A 17660-nucleotide genomic window follows, 5' to 3' on the forward strand; every position below is an offset into this window, starting at 1 on the left:
TTCCTTGCCAGGGAGGGTTTAAAAAGGTCTCCAGCAGTTGGAGCCAGATGAATCTAATTAGTTCCCTGGTAACCCCTTTTCCAGCTCAACCTTATTTCATAGAATCATAGAATATCAGGGTTGGAAGGGACCTCCTCTTTGGAACCCCCTTTCAGGTAGTTGAAAGCAGCTATCAAATCCCCCATCATTCTTCTCTTCTGCAGACTAAACAATCCCAGTTCCCTCAGCCTCTCCTCATAAATCATGTGCTCCAGCCCCCTAATCACTTTTGTTGCCCTCTGCTGGACTCTTTCCAATTTTTCCACATCCTTCTTGTAGTGTGGGGCCCAAAACTGGACACAGTACTCCAGATGAGGCCTCACCAATGTCGAATAGAGGGGAATGATCAAGTCCCTCGATCTGCTGGCAATGCCCCTACTTATACAGCCCAAAATGCCATTAGCCTTCTTGGCAAGAAGGGCACACTGTTGACTCATATCCAGCTTCTCGTCCACTGTAACCCCTAGGTCCTTTTCTGCAGAACTGCTTCCTAGCCATTCGGTCCCTAGTCAGTAACAGTGAACGGGATTCTTCCGTCCTCAGTGCAGGACTCTGCACTTATCCTTGTTGAACCTCATCAGATTTCTTTTGGCCCAGTCCTCTAATTTGTCTAGGTCCCTCTGTATCCTATCCCTAACCTCCAGCATATCTACCACTCCTCCCAGTTTAGTGTCATCTGCAAACTTGCTGAGAATGCAGTCCACGCCATCCTCCAGATCATTAATGAAGATATTGAACAAAACCGGTCCCAGGACCGACCCTTGAGGCACTCCACTTGAAACCGGCTGCCAACTAGACATGGAGCTGTTGATCACTACCCGTTGAGCCCGATCTAGCCAGCTTTCTATCCACCTTATAGTCCAATCATCCAGCCCATACTTCTTTAACTTGCTGGCAAGAATACTGTGGAAGACCGTGTCCAAAGCTTTGCTAAAGTCAAGGAATAACACATCCACTGCTTTCCCCTCATCCACAGAGCCAGTTATCTCCTCATAGAAGGCAGTTAGGTTAGTCAGGCATGACTTGCCCTTGGTGAATCCATGTTGACTGTTCCTGATCACTTTCCTCTCCTCCAAGTGCTTCAGAATTGATTCCTTGAGGACCTGTTCCATGATTTTTCCAGGGACTGAGGTGAGGCTGACTGGCCTGTAGTTCCCCGGATCCTCCTTCTTCCCTTTTTTAAAGATGGGCACTACATTAGCCTTTTTCCAGTCATCTGGGACCTCCCCCATTCATCATGAGTTTTCAAAGATAATGGCCAATGGCTCTGCAATCACATCCGCCAACTCCTTTAGCACCCTTGGATGCAGCGCATCCGGTCCCAGGGACTTGTGCTCGTCCAGTTTTTCTAAATAGTCCCGAACCACTACTTTCTCCACAGAGGGCTGGTCACCTTCTCCCCATACTCTGCTGCTCAGTGGTTTCCCCCTGGTTATCTCTACTCAGTGGATTGGGAGAGGCCTTTTAACCCCCTGGGACTAATTACTACCCCTCCCTTTGTAGCCATTTGTCTTGGGTTTGCCACAGAGGTTAGTGTTACAATTCAGTTTAATCCTAAACTTTAGTGATGCCTTGTGAGAATAGGAACAGAGGTCATTGTATTTTCTTTTTTAAAAAGGTCATAAGCCATGTCACCTTTGCTATGAACCTGTCATATGCAGCATTGACCTGGGTGAATACTTGAATTGGGAATCTTCAGGGGAAACACAGGTTTAAACAAATCAGATCCTAGCTCTTGTCCCGCAGGACTAGCTGGGCTTGGCTCCCTACTCCGGGTGTTGCAACCTCAGAGGTTGCAGCACTGCTCAGATTTGGCCCAGAGAGGGGAGCTGAGCCCAGCCAGCCCTGTGATCCTTCAACACATTCAGATGACCCAATTTTGGGTCGCAACCCACCAGTGAAGAAACCCTGTTCTAGGAGCTCTTTTTATATTCTAGTACAGTCTACTGGTAAAACACCATGCAAACAATAAGCAGCACCGGATGCATTCTTACAATGTACCGCCCAGAAGTCCAGAACACACTTTTTATCTATTCATAACTGTTGCATTTGGGCCTTGTCAGAGGAAATAGATGGCAAGATACATGGCTTCAGAATTCATATTGTTTGCAGTAAAGTGAAGAAATCAGACAGGAAGACATGAAATTATTGATGTCACAAAGTTCAGCAGGCTTGTATGATTGAAGCGTGGGCAGGCTTTTCCAGTATCTGAAACACAGGCAAAGATAATCAGGTGAGACCACCACAACTGGCTCAGAACCTCATCTAATAATTTGTACCAGTTCTTATGTTTTCATTGCATTTTCCACAACTTCCTCAACAAATGTATGGACATTTTGAATAGTTTTGTGAAGCTGAATTGAGCTGCCATGTATTTTTCAAGGGAGATGAAGCCTAAATCACTGTTTCATATGCCTTTTCCATGCATCTGGTAATGATTCATAGTCTGTATTTTGTAAAAGATAAAACAGACTAATTGACATAAGTTGACTCAATTGTATTACTGCCATCCCACTAGCATTTAGCAGAGGCTGAACTAGACTAGTCTGAGCACAAAAAACAGTGAGACTTTTAGGTCGTTCTAATGATTCATGTGTTAAAGTTGCAATCCATGGTCACTGACCCTATTTGACATTTCACTGAACTATATAGACCCCCTCCCCCCCATTAGCCTTTTGTTAAATTGATGCCTGCAGATTTTTTTGACTTGCAATAGCAGTTTTAAGACCTTAAATTACAGAGCGGCAAAATCTTCAATATGTTTGCTCATTCAGTGTGTACATTGCAGGCTGGGGTGAATGATCTGTGAACAGTTGCTAGGACAGTTTACTGATTTACCCCCTAGCTGAGGAAATTGTCATGTTCCACAACTTTCAGTGAACAGCTGAATTTTATTTCTTATGTAGGAGGAAAATCTCCCTGCTGTGCCTTATTCCAGAATCCTGGCTCTGAACAAACCTGAGTGGCTGCATATATTCTTTGGTGTGATTGCTGCTGCCTTCTCTGGTGGCGTCCACCCTGCATTTGCAGTTATATATGGAAAAATCGTTGGGGTAAGTATCAAAACTGTATGGTAAACTAACTTGAACCAGGCACAAATGCAGAACTTTAAATGCTGCCCGACCCTCCAGCTAGTCCTCTCTGGTGATGCCTTAGAGCCTCCTTCTACTCCCACTGTCACTGAACTCTACAGGAGTCTTTCCATTGACTTCAGTAGGAACTTGATCAAGCTCTTAATCTCCTCTCCCCACTTGGGACTTCTTGCCTATTTTCCAGCCCCGTATTTGGAATGACTTCACCTTTCCAGAGAAGCAAATCACCTTCCCTTATCAAACTCAGTTTTCATTTACCCTGCTCCACTGTTGTGCAGACTCCCTGCCTTGTACCTGACCCTGCTCTTTGCATTGTACCCGTTCTCTTCGGACAGTAAGCTCCTTCAAGGTACCTTGCATTCCAACGTGTTTGTAAGTACCAGGGACATCCATGGGACTGTCTGAATAATTAACCCCTTGATTCCCGAATCGTTGCAGGAAAGAAATGGAGTCTTCCTTTGGATTCCAGTATATGATTGTTGGAAGCTGCTGGGAGTTGGAGTAGCAGCCAGGGAGAATGGTTGGAGCAAGATGTTGAGGGAATCTTTTATCTTCAGCAAGAGAAGAGGGGTGTTGTAGTCAGTTGGAGGGGCAGTGAATGGTCTGACGGAGTGACAGCATTCAGTGGAAGGCAGATAAGAGCTGGTGAAGTGGCAGCCTGGAGGCAGGGTTTAGTGGAAATGCAGCTCACAGGCAAATGAGGAGAGGGTCTGGTGGAGTGTTGGAGAAGGAGCAGCTGATGAGAGGTAGGTCAGCTGGGAGAGGTGGAGTGACCTCCTGGCCAGCAGCAAAAAGCTGAGAGGTGGCAGAGTTCAGGTGCTGGGGAAGAGCTGAGAGAAGGTGAAGTTCAATAGTTTCTACAGTGTTTCCTGAGCTATTGTAACTGGTGGTCACTTTGTGCTCTTCTTACATAGGCTTTTGAAGAAACAGATCCTGAAAAAAGGAGCAAAAACACCACGTTGCTTTCTCTAATGTTTCTTGTCCTGGCAGTGATCAGCTTAGTAACACACATCATCCAGGTAAACTACATTGAAAAGTCAAAGCTGAGTATCTGGTCACATACATATACGTTGAGAGGCTATCAGAGCCAGTGCAAGGATGTTTCGCGCCCTAGGCGAAACTTCCACCTTGCGTCCCCCCCCTCCATGCCCCTGCCCTGAGCCTCCCCCCCTACGGCAGCTACCCCCCTCTGCCCTGAGGCACCCCCCTTGTGGCAGCTCCTCACCCCCCACCCTCTGACCTGAGGCACCCTCCCACCCCAGCTCACCCCTGCTCTGCACACGAGCATGAGCATCCCGAGCACGCCGTTGCTGCTTCACTTCTCCTGCCTCCCAGGCTTGCGGCACCTAAGCTGATTAGTGCTGCAAGCCTGGGAGGCGGGAGAAGTGAAGGAGCCATGGTGTGCTCGGGGATGAGGCGGGGCAGGAGTGAGCTGGGGTGGGCAATTCCCCTGCATGCCGCCCCCCCACTCCTTACTTGCTGCAGGCAGCCCTCACCGTGCTCCCCTGCCCCAGCTACCTCTGCCTAAATGCTGGCAATGACCGGGGCGGCCGAAGATCTGTCCGCTGCGGTCGCTGCCGAAGAAAATGGCGCTCCCCAAATCTCAGTGCCCTAGGCAACCGCCTAAGTCGCCTAAATGGTTTCACCAGCTCTGGAGGCTATGTTGGGAACATAATGCAACTTTGTATTCACTATGTTTCTTATAAACTGTTTCAGAGCCAAGCCATTGAATGACTCAAGTAGCTGGTATGGAATACAGAGCCTTACCCTTCCAGATTGCCAGTTACAAAGCAGCCCAGGGCAGTAATGCCTGAAAGATGCTGCTGACCGTTGTGTGTCCTAGGGAGAATGCGTTTGGGCACAGCTCAGTTCCACTACATTGGTGTGTACGTTACAAAAAACACCGTCCCAGTCGGCACTGTTAGATAGCAGAGTGAGTAGTGAGGCTAAGGAATGAGTAAGCAGGGAAGGTGACTCCACTGCTGACCTCTGCAGCTGGCTGCGGAAGCACATGGGTGGGGCAGTACGATGAAACTTCAGTTTCCAGGAATGTGTATGGTACCTTTCACCAGCTTTAAACTAACATCTGAAACCATCTCCCAAAACACTGTGAAGGTTCTGTAAATTGTGTAGCTGAACGGTTGAAATATCATCACATTTACAGCAGGTTGTTCTAAATATGACTGTACAGCCCAGCACATACAATTCAACTGTTGTATTTCCCATTCTCCCTTTTCAGGGATTCATGTTTGGAAAGTCTGGGGAAGTTCTGACCAAGAGATTGCGATCTTTGTCATTCAAAGCATTGCTTCAGCAGGTATGGGCCACGTTTCTGGGTCAGAGTGATAGAAAGCAAATATGCAGCACTCCTGCCATGTGAACCAGATGGCTTTTGTGGGCTGATGTTTATATAACACCATGAAAATTCCTGGTTCCATGCAGACTGTGTAGAGACTCCCTTCAACACAGTTTCGACAGAACCCATCCTTTTAGTGACACTTTAACAATGCACAAGCGGCAAATCTCTGAGGACACGCGCGAAACAAAATAAAGCAAAAGCATGTGCTGCTAGGAGAGCAGTCTAATTTTGATACCATCTCTTTCAATGTCGACCATACTGAAGACTGTATAAAGCATGCATGTATCTGAGCGCATTGGTATATTTGCAAAGATTAACAAAACAGAAGTTAAATCTCTATCTGACCCTGATGGTCATGATATAAATGTTGAGATAAATAGGTTTAGGTCTGTTAGCATCAAACAGACAATATCATAACAGGTGTAGGTTCTCAAAGCATTATCTTTGCTCACTAGAGTGGTTTCACTAGTCAAGATGACCAGCTGGATCAGGACTGATTTACAATATAATACTATTGCAAGATGACTGTCCTTGGATACTTCCTCCTGATGGATCCCTGGATACCAGGGGCGGCTCTAGACATTTTGCCGCCCCAAGCAGGGCAGCATGCCGCGGGGGGTGCTCTGCCGGTCGCCGGGAGGGTGGCAGGCGGCTCTGGCTCCGGTAAAGCTGCAGGACCAGCAGACCCTCCACCGGAGCCGCCTGCCGCCCTCCCGGCGACCGGCAGAGCGCCTCCCATGGCAGGCCGCCCCAAGCACACGCTTGGCGTGCCAGGGCCTGAAGCCGCCCCTGCTGGATACACTTCTTTTTGTTCCTTGCAGAGGATTCTCTGTGGGTGAACAATTAGGCACCATGAACACCCATTGGTAGCACTTGGTATCACAGGGTTCTGCATATGCATAGGAACATTCTAAGGGGATAGGGGAGGAGAGGGAATATTACAAAAAAAACCCAAACCTCTCCTTCTTTTCCACTACCTTTAAGGATAATAAAGCTAATTCTCCTCCCATATGCACCCATATCAATCAGGAAAAGCTCTACAGAAGTCAGTGTAATATAAAACGTGTAGGAGAGGAGCACTGTGCCTGTCCGTTGTTGGTATTGGCATGGAAGGCACTCTCATTATGGTGCAAAAAGAACAAGTACTCCTCATTCTTTTTGCTGATACAGACTCACACGGCTACCACTCTGAAACCTGTCATTATGGTGCATGACACATACTTGACTCTAAATTCTAAAATTTTTGCAGTTGTTAGCACCTGGATTGTTAAAAGTTTAATGTTCTGCGGGTAAGAATAGTTTATTTTAAGATCGTTTTCAGTTTATCTGACAAATGTTGCTCATCACAAAAGAAGAGTGAGTATCTTAGTGCTTATGTTGGCTCTCTCTCTTCCCCACGCACACGTGCTAGTCAAGCTTTAAATGTCCATACATTGTACTAATGACCCTGACCAGTCTGAGTTACGGTAAGAACATTTCACTTGCAAAAGCAAAAATAACGGAACCATCTATTCCCTTGCAGGAGATTGGCTGGTACGACGATGCTAAAAATGCCATAGGGGTTTTGTTAACCAGACTAGCTACAGACGCTTCACAGATCAAAGGGGTATGTTTGTTTTTGTTTTTACGTTTTGCTTACAACTATGAATTGCAGTGTTGGCAAGGGGCGATGAAGTTATTTTGGAAAATGAGTTGGTAAATCTACTCTAGAGGCTCTCTGACACATTTAAATAGTCTTGGAAACAGTTTCACTAGTCCCAATTTATGACTATTATCGAAGCTTTGGCAGATGTTCATACACCTTCCATTTCCTTGCTGTAAGTGGCTAAGTAAACAACTTAGTAACTTTAAAAGTAAGCCATGTCCAAGGGCCAGTGTAAGCACTTCTGCACCACTTAAACGGCCTGATGGATCAAAATCTTCAGTTTATCAAGTGGCCCTAAAGCCCCACTTTGGTTGCTTGGAGGGGCTGTAGTGTGGGAGAATTACATTGCAGTCAGTGCCCTGGCCTCATGTTGTCATGGGTAGATTTCTTCTTCCCAGCTCTGTCCACTGCACTTCATGCACAGGAAGCCTGTTTATGTGTGCTTTCTGGGGTGAAGTGAGTGGTCATTAATAGAGTGTCAGTGATGGCAGAAGTACGAGGGACTGTGTGACTTTGGGGAGTGGGGTAGGATAGGAGCCACTGCAAATCCTGCAGGTAAGTGGCAAATTCTTCAGACTTTGCCCATCTCCCCTTTCCTCCCCTTTTCCTCCCCACCACATGACCCCATCTGAAAAATTCTGAAGAAAAAAACCAGCCATACTTATAAAAGTAAATTCACTCATGAACAAAGAGTAATAAGTTTCTTGATTTATTCAGTAGTTTAAAAGAACATTAAATTTCTACTTCACTTGTCTTAAAAAAAAATCCTTCCTCAACTCCCAGATTCACTAGACTTACTAGATCCTCAGACTCACTAGATTTCATGCCCCCTCCCATCTCCTCTTTACTGGCCAGCACAGAGTGGGAATCAATGAAATATTTGACTGAACGTACAATTAATTGAATCTTTAAAAACTGCAACTTAATTCTTGAGGATAAGGTCCATCATCCCAGCTGTCAAGGAAAAACAGGTGCATGGGATCCAAACTATGAAAAAGCTTAATAGATCAAAATGAACATGAGAACATTGCATTCTCCAGAGCAGTGGTTCTCAACCGGCTGCAAGCAGGTTTCAGGGGATCCGCCAAGCAGGGCCAGCATTAGACTCGGGGCCAAGGGCAGAAAGCCAAAGCCCCACCTCATGGGGCTGACGCCCAGGGCCCTGAGCCCCACCACACGGGGCTGAAGCCAAAGCCTGAACAATGTTGCTTTGCGGGGGAGAGGGGCGGTCTGTGAGATGGGGCCCCAGGTAATTGCCCTGCTTGCTACCCCGTAATGCTGGCCCTGGCTTTTATATGCAGAAAACCAGTTATTGTGGCACAGATGGGCCATGAAGTTTTTGTAACATGTTGGAGGAGGCCTCAGAAGGAAAAAGGGTGAGAACCCCTGCTCTGGAGAACAAAGAAATATCAGTGAGCGAGAAACAAGGTGGGTGAGGTAATATCTTCTTTTGGACAAACTTCTGTTGGTGAGAGAGAAGCTTTCGAGCTCACACAGAGCTCTTCTTTAGGTCTTCTTCACCAAGAGAAGTTGGTCCAATAAAAGATATTTCCTCACCTACCTTCTCTCTCCTATAGCCTGGAACCAACATGGCTACTGCTAAGTAAGTGGGCAGCCGTATGTTGTGCTAGCTGAAGTCTCAAAGTGATCTTTATGTGTAAGCCCCAGAGTATATGGCAATAATTCATCTTGGCATTGCTTTGGTTTTATAATTTTATTGAACACAAAAGTCTCTTGAGGGCAGGAAAGCCTCTGGCTACCAAAGAAAGTATCATACTTCCCATCCAAGGTTTTCTTGGTTTGTCCACAGTGCGATATTTGAAAGATGGATTGTTTCCACAAAACTTTCCATTTCATCTGCAGGCATGAGTAGAGCTGGCCAACATGTTTTCAGTTAATAGTATTTTTGCTGAAATACGTATTTTTAGGGACCCCAAATCTATTAATGAATTCAGGTAAAATTTGACAAATAGTAAAAAGAGATAAGAAGGGAGATTTGTTTTAAGTCTAAATGTTTCATTTTGACCATGTAAAAATATGCCAGTTCTACTTTTGTTTTGAAATGGCATTTCATTTTCAAATTTGACCAAATAAAAAAGAGGAGAAAAACACTGCAAAATGGCCAAATCAATACAAAAAAAATTGTGTGGGGGGGCAGAGCAGGGGGAGTTTTTAGTCAACCAAAATGTTTTGGTCAATATTAATTATTATTTTTTATTTGACCCCCCCAAAAATGATTCAGATCTAATCAAATCAATTTTCCCCCTCGATTTTCCAGTTTGGCCCCCAGCTGGAAAATCCACTATTTGCTCAGCTGAGCCATGAGTATTGTCACAGTTTACATAGATGGCTGTGCCAATCATTACTTTTACATTTCTTGGTGACATGGATGTGCAGATCCTCAAGGAGAGAAGAGCTCTTTAGTGTGAATGCTCATTTCCTGCTGCTAACAGGGAACCTGCAGCTTCCATTATCTTCAGCTGATATACAGCACCTATGAAAATTAGGCCCTAGATGCCTTAAGCTGGGCACCCAATAACTGAAATGCCCCAAATTAGAGGCTGTTGGCTCTTCATGATTTCCGTGCCTTTCCCCTAATGAAATCCCTCTCTCCTGCTGTCATTTCCTGCAGCCGCCTTAACTCGCTCCCAGGCTCTGACACGGCCCGTCCCAGATTGCAGCGATAACATGGTTTCAGTATCCTCCCTGCACTTCCCTGAGGCAGCATTCCAGAGGGATTACGCTCTGGCACAGGAGGGCCCTGATATTTTTTGTTGAATTGAGCCCATGTGGCTACATTTTCATCTGTCTTCCTGAACCTCACCCACAGCTAGGGGTATTTGCATATGTAATTGTCCATATGGGTTTTTGCATATACAACTGTCCATTTTAAATGCACATTTTTATGATTCTTCTCCCTCTGAATATTTGATCCTAAATGAACAATGATTTTGTACATTTGATCTCTATTTAGTGTGTCAGGAATTAGCTTTAACTTTGGACTCTTTTGCTTTTAATAGGCTACCGGAAGCCGACTTGGCTTGTTGACTAAGACTGCCTCTACCCTTCTGTCCGCCATCATTATTGCCTTTGTATATGACTGGCGATTAACTTTGCTTATCCTGGCCTGCATTCCTTTCATTATTGCTGCAAATGCTATTAGACTGATCTCTGTGGCTGGTCATGCGTCAAAAGATCAAAAAGCTTTGGAAGAGGCCGGCAGAGTAAGATCTCCAGTATAAACTAAATGGGTATCATGGTATATCGTTTTAAAGACAACATTGTCAGTGATGATTGTCTACAGAAATTACTCTTAAAATATATTAAATAAAGCAGTGATGCAACCTTAACTCTGCCCTCTTTCAATAATTCCCCAATGCTCCCTGTTAACACACATAGCTTTACTCTGCCAACCCCACAGTTGCTGAAATGTTCAAGCTCTTCACTTTCTTCTACAGTCCATTCACTGTCACCCACAGGATTCCATGTAACACTATGAAAGGACAAGAAGGGGTAGGGGAAGGTTGACCATGCTAGCTTCCCTCTAGCCTCTTTCAGCTATGCCTCACTGTGCATGTACTCTCACTGGCCCTTGTCACTATACAAATTCAGAAGGTTCCAGATCGTGGTGTACACTCTCACACTTTCCCACTCCCCAAAAGAATATCAGACACGTACAATGTGAGAACTGCTTTACAGCCTTTTACAGCTCCCATGCCCTGATGGTACATCTCAGCTGGGAGGTGATTCCCAGGTCTCACAGACATACCCATGCTAGCTCTGCTTGAGCTAGTGCACTAAAAAGAGCAGTGTAGCCAGGATGGTGACTTGGGCGAGCCTCACAAGTAGTATGTGCCCAGGGGGTCTGGGTGGGTTTGTACTCATGCGGCTAGCTCAAGCCACTGCTCGTGCCACCCTGGCTATGCACAGTGAGTACATCTATGCAAGCTGGGACTCGCACCTCCCAGCTTAAGGGTAGGGCTACTGTTACATACACGATACCATCTCAACCTACACTTTCCCTTAGCCATCCTGAAAGCATTAGAATCCTTTCAAATTCCACCTCACAGCTGGCAATATCCTTTGTAATTAAAGCCCCGTGCCCTGTTACTGACATAACCTACACAATTCCACATGGAACTGAGACATACTTCATCCTGAAGGTACACATGCACCTCCTGCCTTTCCACACACACACACAGATCTCCTCATATCTCTGTCACACATCTCCAAGTCATCCACAGGTCTCACTAACACACCTACCAAGCAGAGCTAACTACTTCCTCCGCTCTTCAGTACAGGTCCATCTGCCACTGAGCACACTCACTTTGCCTGTAGCGTGGATAGATAATAAATGCTTAGCTTGCTCATATGGCAGCTCGCTACTGAAAATATCCTTTCTAATACAGTCCCTGTGCCCTGCTAATGATATAAGGGATACAATTCTGCACTGTACTGATGCACACAGGACCCTCAAGGTACAAACCTAGCTCCTCCCTTTGTTCAGACATCGGAGGGTGGCAAACACCGGGTTCCTCCTGTCCTAAGCTCTGCTCTGCTCTCTCACATACCTCAGAGTGATCCACACATCCTCACATCACCAACACACTTACCAAGCAGGCCCAATTACTGTCTCCACCATTTAGTGTATGCACACCTAGCATCCTGATTGCAACTGGAGTATATGCAAATAATTCCCATTGGCTACTGCCAGCTCTATGGAACAGCTGGAACATGAGGTGGGCAGCCTTTTTTTTTCTTGTCCTGTAATATTGTTAGCTGGAATCCCGTGGGTGAGAGTGAATGGGCTGTAAAAGGAGGTGAAGAGCTTGTACATGTCAGCAGCTGCGGGATTGGCAGAGCAAAGGTATGTGTGTTAACTGGGCACTGCGGAAAGAGGGCAGAGGTAAGCTTGGATGCTCAACCTGACTTGTGCATCTCCTGGTTTTCAGTAGTTTGAGTTTTGTTCCACACAGCATTCTGCAGGGGTACGATACCCCCAAGCAACCTTAACTCTGCATTTAACGGCGTTCTTTGCCATGGAATTTCCAAGATTTTTTTTTAAACAGGAAAAGCTCTGGTGGTGTTAGGAGGTAGTGGCCATATAGGCAGTTGTACATATAGTGTTCCACAATTAGCATGCTGAGCCAGCTGCACCCCCTGACACACACATTCATCAGCTGTGCCTCACCGGCCCTGCTTCAGCAAACCTCCCCCACCATGCCTCTGACCCATTCACTGCATTCCCCCGTCCCCACTACCATACAGAGGCCTCCCTATTGCAAGCAGGGATCACGTCTCCCTGAAGTTTTCACTCCCTGTGAAAACTTCTCTATTGCTGTCACTTCCTCCCTCCTCTGATCTGAGTCACATGCAGTGCCTGGGGTGAAGGACAGCTGTGTTCCAGTGGCATAGTGTTCCTGGTCGTGTTTCAGAATGGCTAGAGGGTGGAGTTTGTAGCAGGCTGGTGGGAGAAATCCCAGATAGGGTTTGTGTTCCAAAACACTGACAATTTTATGTTTGAGAGAAAAATCCTCTGACCCCTTTCTGATAGATGTACCCCATCTCCAAGAACAGTGAGGTGTCAGAGCTTGTAATGATTTCTGGTCAGCCACGAACCCTCCAATTTCCCCATGAATGTGCATCCAGTAGCTTTCCTGTAGTGTTGGGGTGCATTAACAGAGCTGGGACATGCAACGGGTCAGGTGCACTGGTAGAGCTGGGGTATAGGAAGGTTGGGGTACACTGGAAGGGCTGGGGCTGCAGGAAAGTTGGGGTGCATGAGGGGTTGGGGTGCAAAGACAGCTGTGGGATGCAGGGGGTTAGGATGCCAAGACCAAGCTGGGGGTTGGAGTGCAGGAAGGTTGAGGTGCAGGATGTCTTTAGTTTATTGGTAGAGGGGGTACAGGGGGTTGTGGTGCAGGGCTGGGGACACTGGCAGAGCTGGGGACACTGGCAGAGCTGGGGGGCCTCCATCACCTGAACCTCCAACCTCTTACCTCCCCTACCACCCATTCCTATTTACCCCAATCCCCCTTCCCAACAGGGTTGCCAATTTTTGGTTGAACCTATTCCTGGAGGTTTCATCACATGCCACAATCTTTAAAGATTAATCTTTAATTCCTGAAAAACAACGAGGAGTCTGGTGGCTTTGTGGATACAGACTAACATGGCTACTCCTCTGATACTTTAATTCCTGGAAACTCCAGGACAATCCTGGAGGTTTGGCAACCCTCATTCCAAGAAAGTTTACACATCCAATTTTCCACCAAAAAGCTTTGATTGCATTTCTCCCAAAATGAAATTACGTCCTATGACTCTCACATTGTAGCAATCTCCAGTCACTCCGTTCAAAATTCCTTTTGTCTTAGGTGGGGGGTTGTAATTAACTTATCTTTAGCAGTGTTAATTGAAGGGTGAGTTCACAGCCATCCAGTGGTTTGTGATTCATCTTCCAGTCCTTAGTATCTACCTATGAGCTCTAGTTCTAGCTCTGTTTTTGGTTTTTTTTAAAAAACCCACCACCTAGAAACTTTTTTTTTAAAATGGCTGTTTTAGGACTTATATCTCCAAAACGTCTGGCTCAAAAGATGTCAAGTTTGGGTCACTAACCCTACCCTGCCATTTCCTGAGGTGCACCACGATAAATTGGTGAACCTTATGGGGGTGCAAGATACGTGTAGTGATCCAAATTCGGGGTCATTTGACCAAGAGGTTCACGAGATGCCATTTCCCACCCAATAATCAGCTTTTCTAAAGGTTCGTTCTAGTAATGGTTTTTTTGCCCACATCTAGAGATCAGACCATGGGTCTGATCCTGGCACAAGGGTCTCACTCACTTGAGGGTTACCCCCCAGAGAATACATGGCATCCACTAGCTACTTGGGGGAAGCAAGATTCAGAACATTATTAGCAAGAGAGTTTGGCCATCCACTTAGGCTCTTGAATAAAGGTCAAGCACTCCACAAGTTACATTGAGCACATATGTAAAGCGAACCCCAAAGGATTTGCAGATAGATATGGTCAAAGCGGCTGGATAGACTGAAGAGATGCACAGTGTTTGTTCCTGAACTCCCCCAGCTAGTGACAGTTCACGGTCCCCTTTGCTGAAAACCTGGCAAAGCTTGGCTGGCATGTTGCTAAAATCTGTTACTATCAGGCTTCATTTTGGAGGGGTGTGTAATGTCATCAAAGTATTTTTGTTTAAAAAAATAGGTGTGCAAATGCTTGCTGGCAAGAGAGGAGCATTTTAGGGGATGGAGGAGTTAGGGGAATAGGGTGAGAGGGGTTTGGGGCTGCACGGAGAAGAGGGGGGATTATGGGGAGGGAGATAAATGGGGATGGGTGGTAGAGGAGTTGGGTTTGGGGAATGGATACTGGGAAGCAGACATGGGGGTTTGTTGCAGAGGGTCTGGGGGGCATAGGTGCAGCTCCACATTCTCCCCTTCTGGACCTTTTGTGTGTGTGCTTGAATCTGGGGGACCCCCTTGCTGCATGTGAGGTGGAATCTGGGGGGGCCTTGCCTCTCTGGGGGTGTCTGAGCCCACACCTGACCCGCCTCTGTTTGCCAGGCTCTGATGCTGTCTTGCCCAGCCGTGGAGATCTATCTGCCTTCCATGTCCCCTCTCATGTAAGCCAGAGTCTGCAGTAGGCATTGCTTTCTGGGGACATCTAAGCCCCTCTCCCTACCTCCTCACATGCACTGGAATCTGGGATGCTTTGTCCCTCTAAGGGAGTCTGGCCCCCTCTCTCTGCCTCTCCCCATGTGAGCTTGGATCAGGGAAGTGCGGGTCCTCTGAGTGGGAAGCTTAGAACAGGCATGCTCAGAGCATGGCCCAAGAACACACTGCTGAGAGAGGGGTGAGGAGCTGAGAATGGGCATGTCAGAAACTCTACAGTCCTGGGAAGGGGGAATGGTAATAGGTAATAATTGGAGATATACCAATCTCCTAGAACTGGAAGGGACCTCAAAAAGTCATCAAGTTCAGCCCCCTACCTTCACTAGCAGGACCAATTTTTTTCCCACATCCCTAAATGGCCCCCTCAAGAATTGAACTCACAATCCTGGGTTTAGTAGGCCAATGCTCAAACCACTGAGCTATCCCTCCCCCAGAGTAAATCTTTAAAGAAATACACTTGGAGAGTGAAAGATGAAAAGTGCTAGAGATGTGCTAACTACGTAGTGGTAGGAGTAGACTCAAACATAAGAGAATATTTCATATCCGTCTTGTCTCCCCATTTAGATTTCAGTGGAAGCAGTTGAAAATATAAGAACTGTGGCTTCATTAACTAGTGAAGATGCATTCTATGAGAAATATAATGCAAGTTTGAATGGTCCATATAGGTAGGATTTGCTCTCAAACAATTTGTTTTTTAAAAGCAATGAATACACATTTTCTTAATTTAAAACAACTCAGGATTTATTCATATTACATTCATTTGCAGATTGAAAATATTAAACACATAAATGATTTGAAAAGATTTTGACAGGGTAAAATGTATTTACTCAGTTTCTTTAACATATCTTCTTAGACACTATTGTGAGTGATGTAATATTTGTGTGAGAGAAAGAATGTAATGACCTAGTATAAAGTTTTTATTAACATGAATTTGGGATGTTTACTTGCTTCACAAGTACTGTAGCAGAATGAGTTTCATAGGTCAAGTGGCAAAGACTTTATACTACATAATGTCACCATGTATTATGACTTGTATTGCAAGTAAGGACTTGCAGGTCTTGAAATAAGGTGCATTTTTTTTCCCATTTGGCCTTTTCAGTGACACTCGACAAGCTAACCACTGCAGGGGCTAATTTCTAATATCCAAAATGTCAGACATTTTCCTAGTCTCCATTTTATTTAAATGAAATGATCTACCATCCATTTTGTTTCTTTCCCCTTAAATATGTTTTAAGTAAAAGCAGGGATTGAAAAATGACAGTCCACTTCCAATGACAGTTTTATGGCTCAATATTCTATAAACCATCAGTATGTGGGGGAAAAAAATCTATATTTAATTGGAGAAATAGGATTCTTAGATTTAGCACTTATCTCAAGTCCTGGCAGGTCATTGTATCACAATGTTATGAATTTTAAAAATATATGAGCACTAGAGATGAGTGAAAATCTGAATTTCTATCCTGTGGGAAATTCTAATATTTCAACCTCTGTTTTGCTCTGAAGTAGAATAAAATGTGAAAATATATCAATTTTTTTTCATAGAAAGAAAAGTTTTTGAAAAATTTCAATCTAGAAATGGCAAATCATTCCATTTTTGCATTTTTTCTCCCATCAAAATATGTTTATATTCTCAAATAATTGAAATATTTAATTTTTCTTTTGTTTAATTGAGCCGAAAGTTTTTGTTTTTATCTAGTTCAACATCAAACTGCATATCCCTGTTTTGGAACATTGCCTCTCTTACAGGACGGGCTCCCTGGTTGGACTACATCTTCCATGATGCAGTGTGGTCTCCCCTCTGACTGAGTGGCATAATGCATTATCAGAGTCCCATAGCTATGGGCGCAAAGCAGAAATATTCAGATCAAACCACCCCAGAATAAAATATTTTGTTACTTTTTTCACAATGGAAAATTTTTGAAATGTGCAGAAATTGCATTTTCTGTTGAAAAATCATTTTGTCAGAACTAGTACCAGAGTCTGTCACAGCAAGGTCTGCACATAATTGGAGTGATTCAGTTTTACCATCCCACTCAACAACATTGGTCACCATTTAAAAGTCACCACTGTACAGTGGGGTCTGAGTTGCTAATTTTTTCCCTCCTGTACTCAGAGCAGGCAATATCTGCAGTGCTTCTGTTATGCTGTGTTGTAGACATTGACTTTTCCATGGTAACCACTACATTTATACCAATTGTCCAAAAATCCAAGCATTCAAAGATCATAAGAGACTTATCGAAATTATCAGTTTGCTTTGTGTCAGCTTGCTTTGGCCATCCATAAACATTTATTCTGGAAACCAGCATTCAAGGGTTAAAATGTTTTGAGTATTAAAGGAAACTTTATCAAAAGTTCCTATCCAACAAAGAAGCTAGTTGGGATGAAGGGATCTCATTTGCCATAAGTTCTCTCCAGCGGCACCTTCATGGACGTCCTAGCATGCAGCTTTATTAATTATTATTATGTATTATTTGAGTGAGTGACGTATAGGGTTTGCCTCCCCTAATCCAAAGGTCTGGCCTTCTCCCAGCCAGTCTCTGCTCGTGGCATTTCATGACAATTTTTTCCTTTAACATAAATCTTTTCTTTTATCAGGGACTCTCTAACAAAAGCCCCCCTATATGGACTTACCTATGGAACAGTCCAATGTGCAATCTACTTTCTTGAGGCAGCAATCTTCAGATTTGGGGCATGGCTCATTGCTAATTGTTATACAAACTTTGAAAATGTATTTATGTGAGTACACATCAGTCCAACGGCAGTGATTTCAACACATGGTTATTGTGTATAGTCTAGTTACTGAGGCAATAGTGCAAGAGGTCCAACAGTTTAGAACCTGGTGAGGA

General features: G+C 44.9%; 1 protein-coding gene across 4 annotated transcripts in view; it reads left to right on the forward strand.

The window, feature by feature from the left end:
* Positions 1-17660, forward strand: part of LOC120398544 (ATP-dependent translocase ABCB1-like) — a 65854-nt gene that overhangs the window by 39657 nt on the left and 8537 nt on the right. For 3 of the 4 annotated variants that reach the window (XR_005594519.1, XM_039526053.1, XM_039526055.1), the window contains 7 exons: positions 2946-3092; positions 4046-4150; positions 5371-5448; positions 7013-7096; positions 10156-10359; positions 15379-15479; positions 17410-17550. Coding sequence is in view for 3 of the 4 variants with exons in the window: in XM_039526053.1 (XP_039381987.1) it covers positions 2946-3092; positions 4046-4150; positions 5371-5448; positions 7013-7096; positions 10156-10359; positions 15379-15479; positions 17410-17550 (860 nt within the window). In the remaining variant the exon portion in view is untranslated. The remainder of the gene's footprint in view (positions 1-2945; positions 3093-4045; positions 4151-5370; positions 5449-7012; positions 7097-10155; positions 10360-15378; positions 15480-17409; positions 17551-17660) is intronic. The other variant, XM_039526054.1, reaches the window with a different exon arrangement.

This window comes from Mauremys reevesii, linkage group 2 (genome assembly GCF_016161935.1).
Source record: "Mauremys reevesii isolate NIE-2019 linkage group 2, ASM1616193v1, whole genome shotgun sequence".
In the NCBI taxonomy this organism is placed as follows: Eukaryota; Metazoa; Chordata; order Testudines; family Geoemydidae; genus Mauremys; species Mauremys reevesii.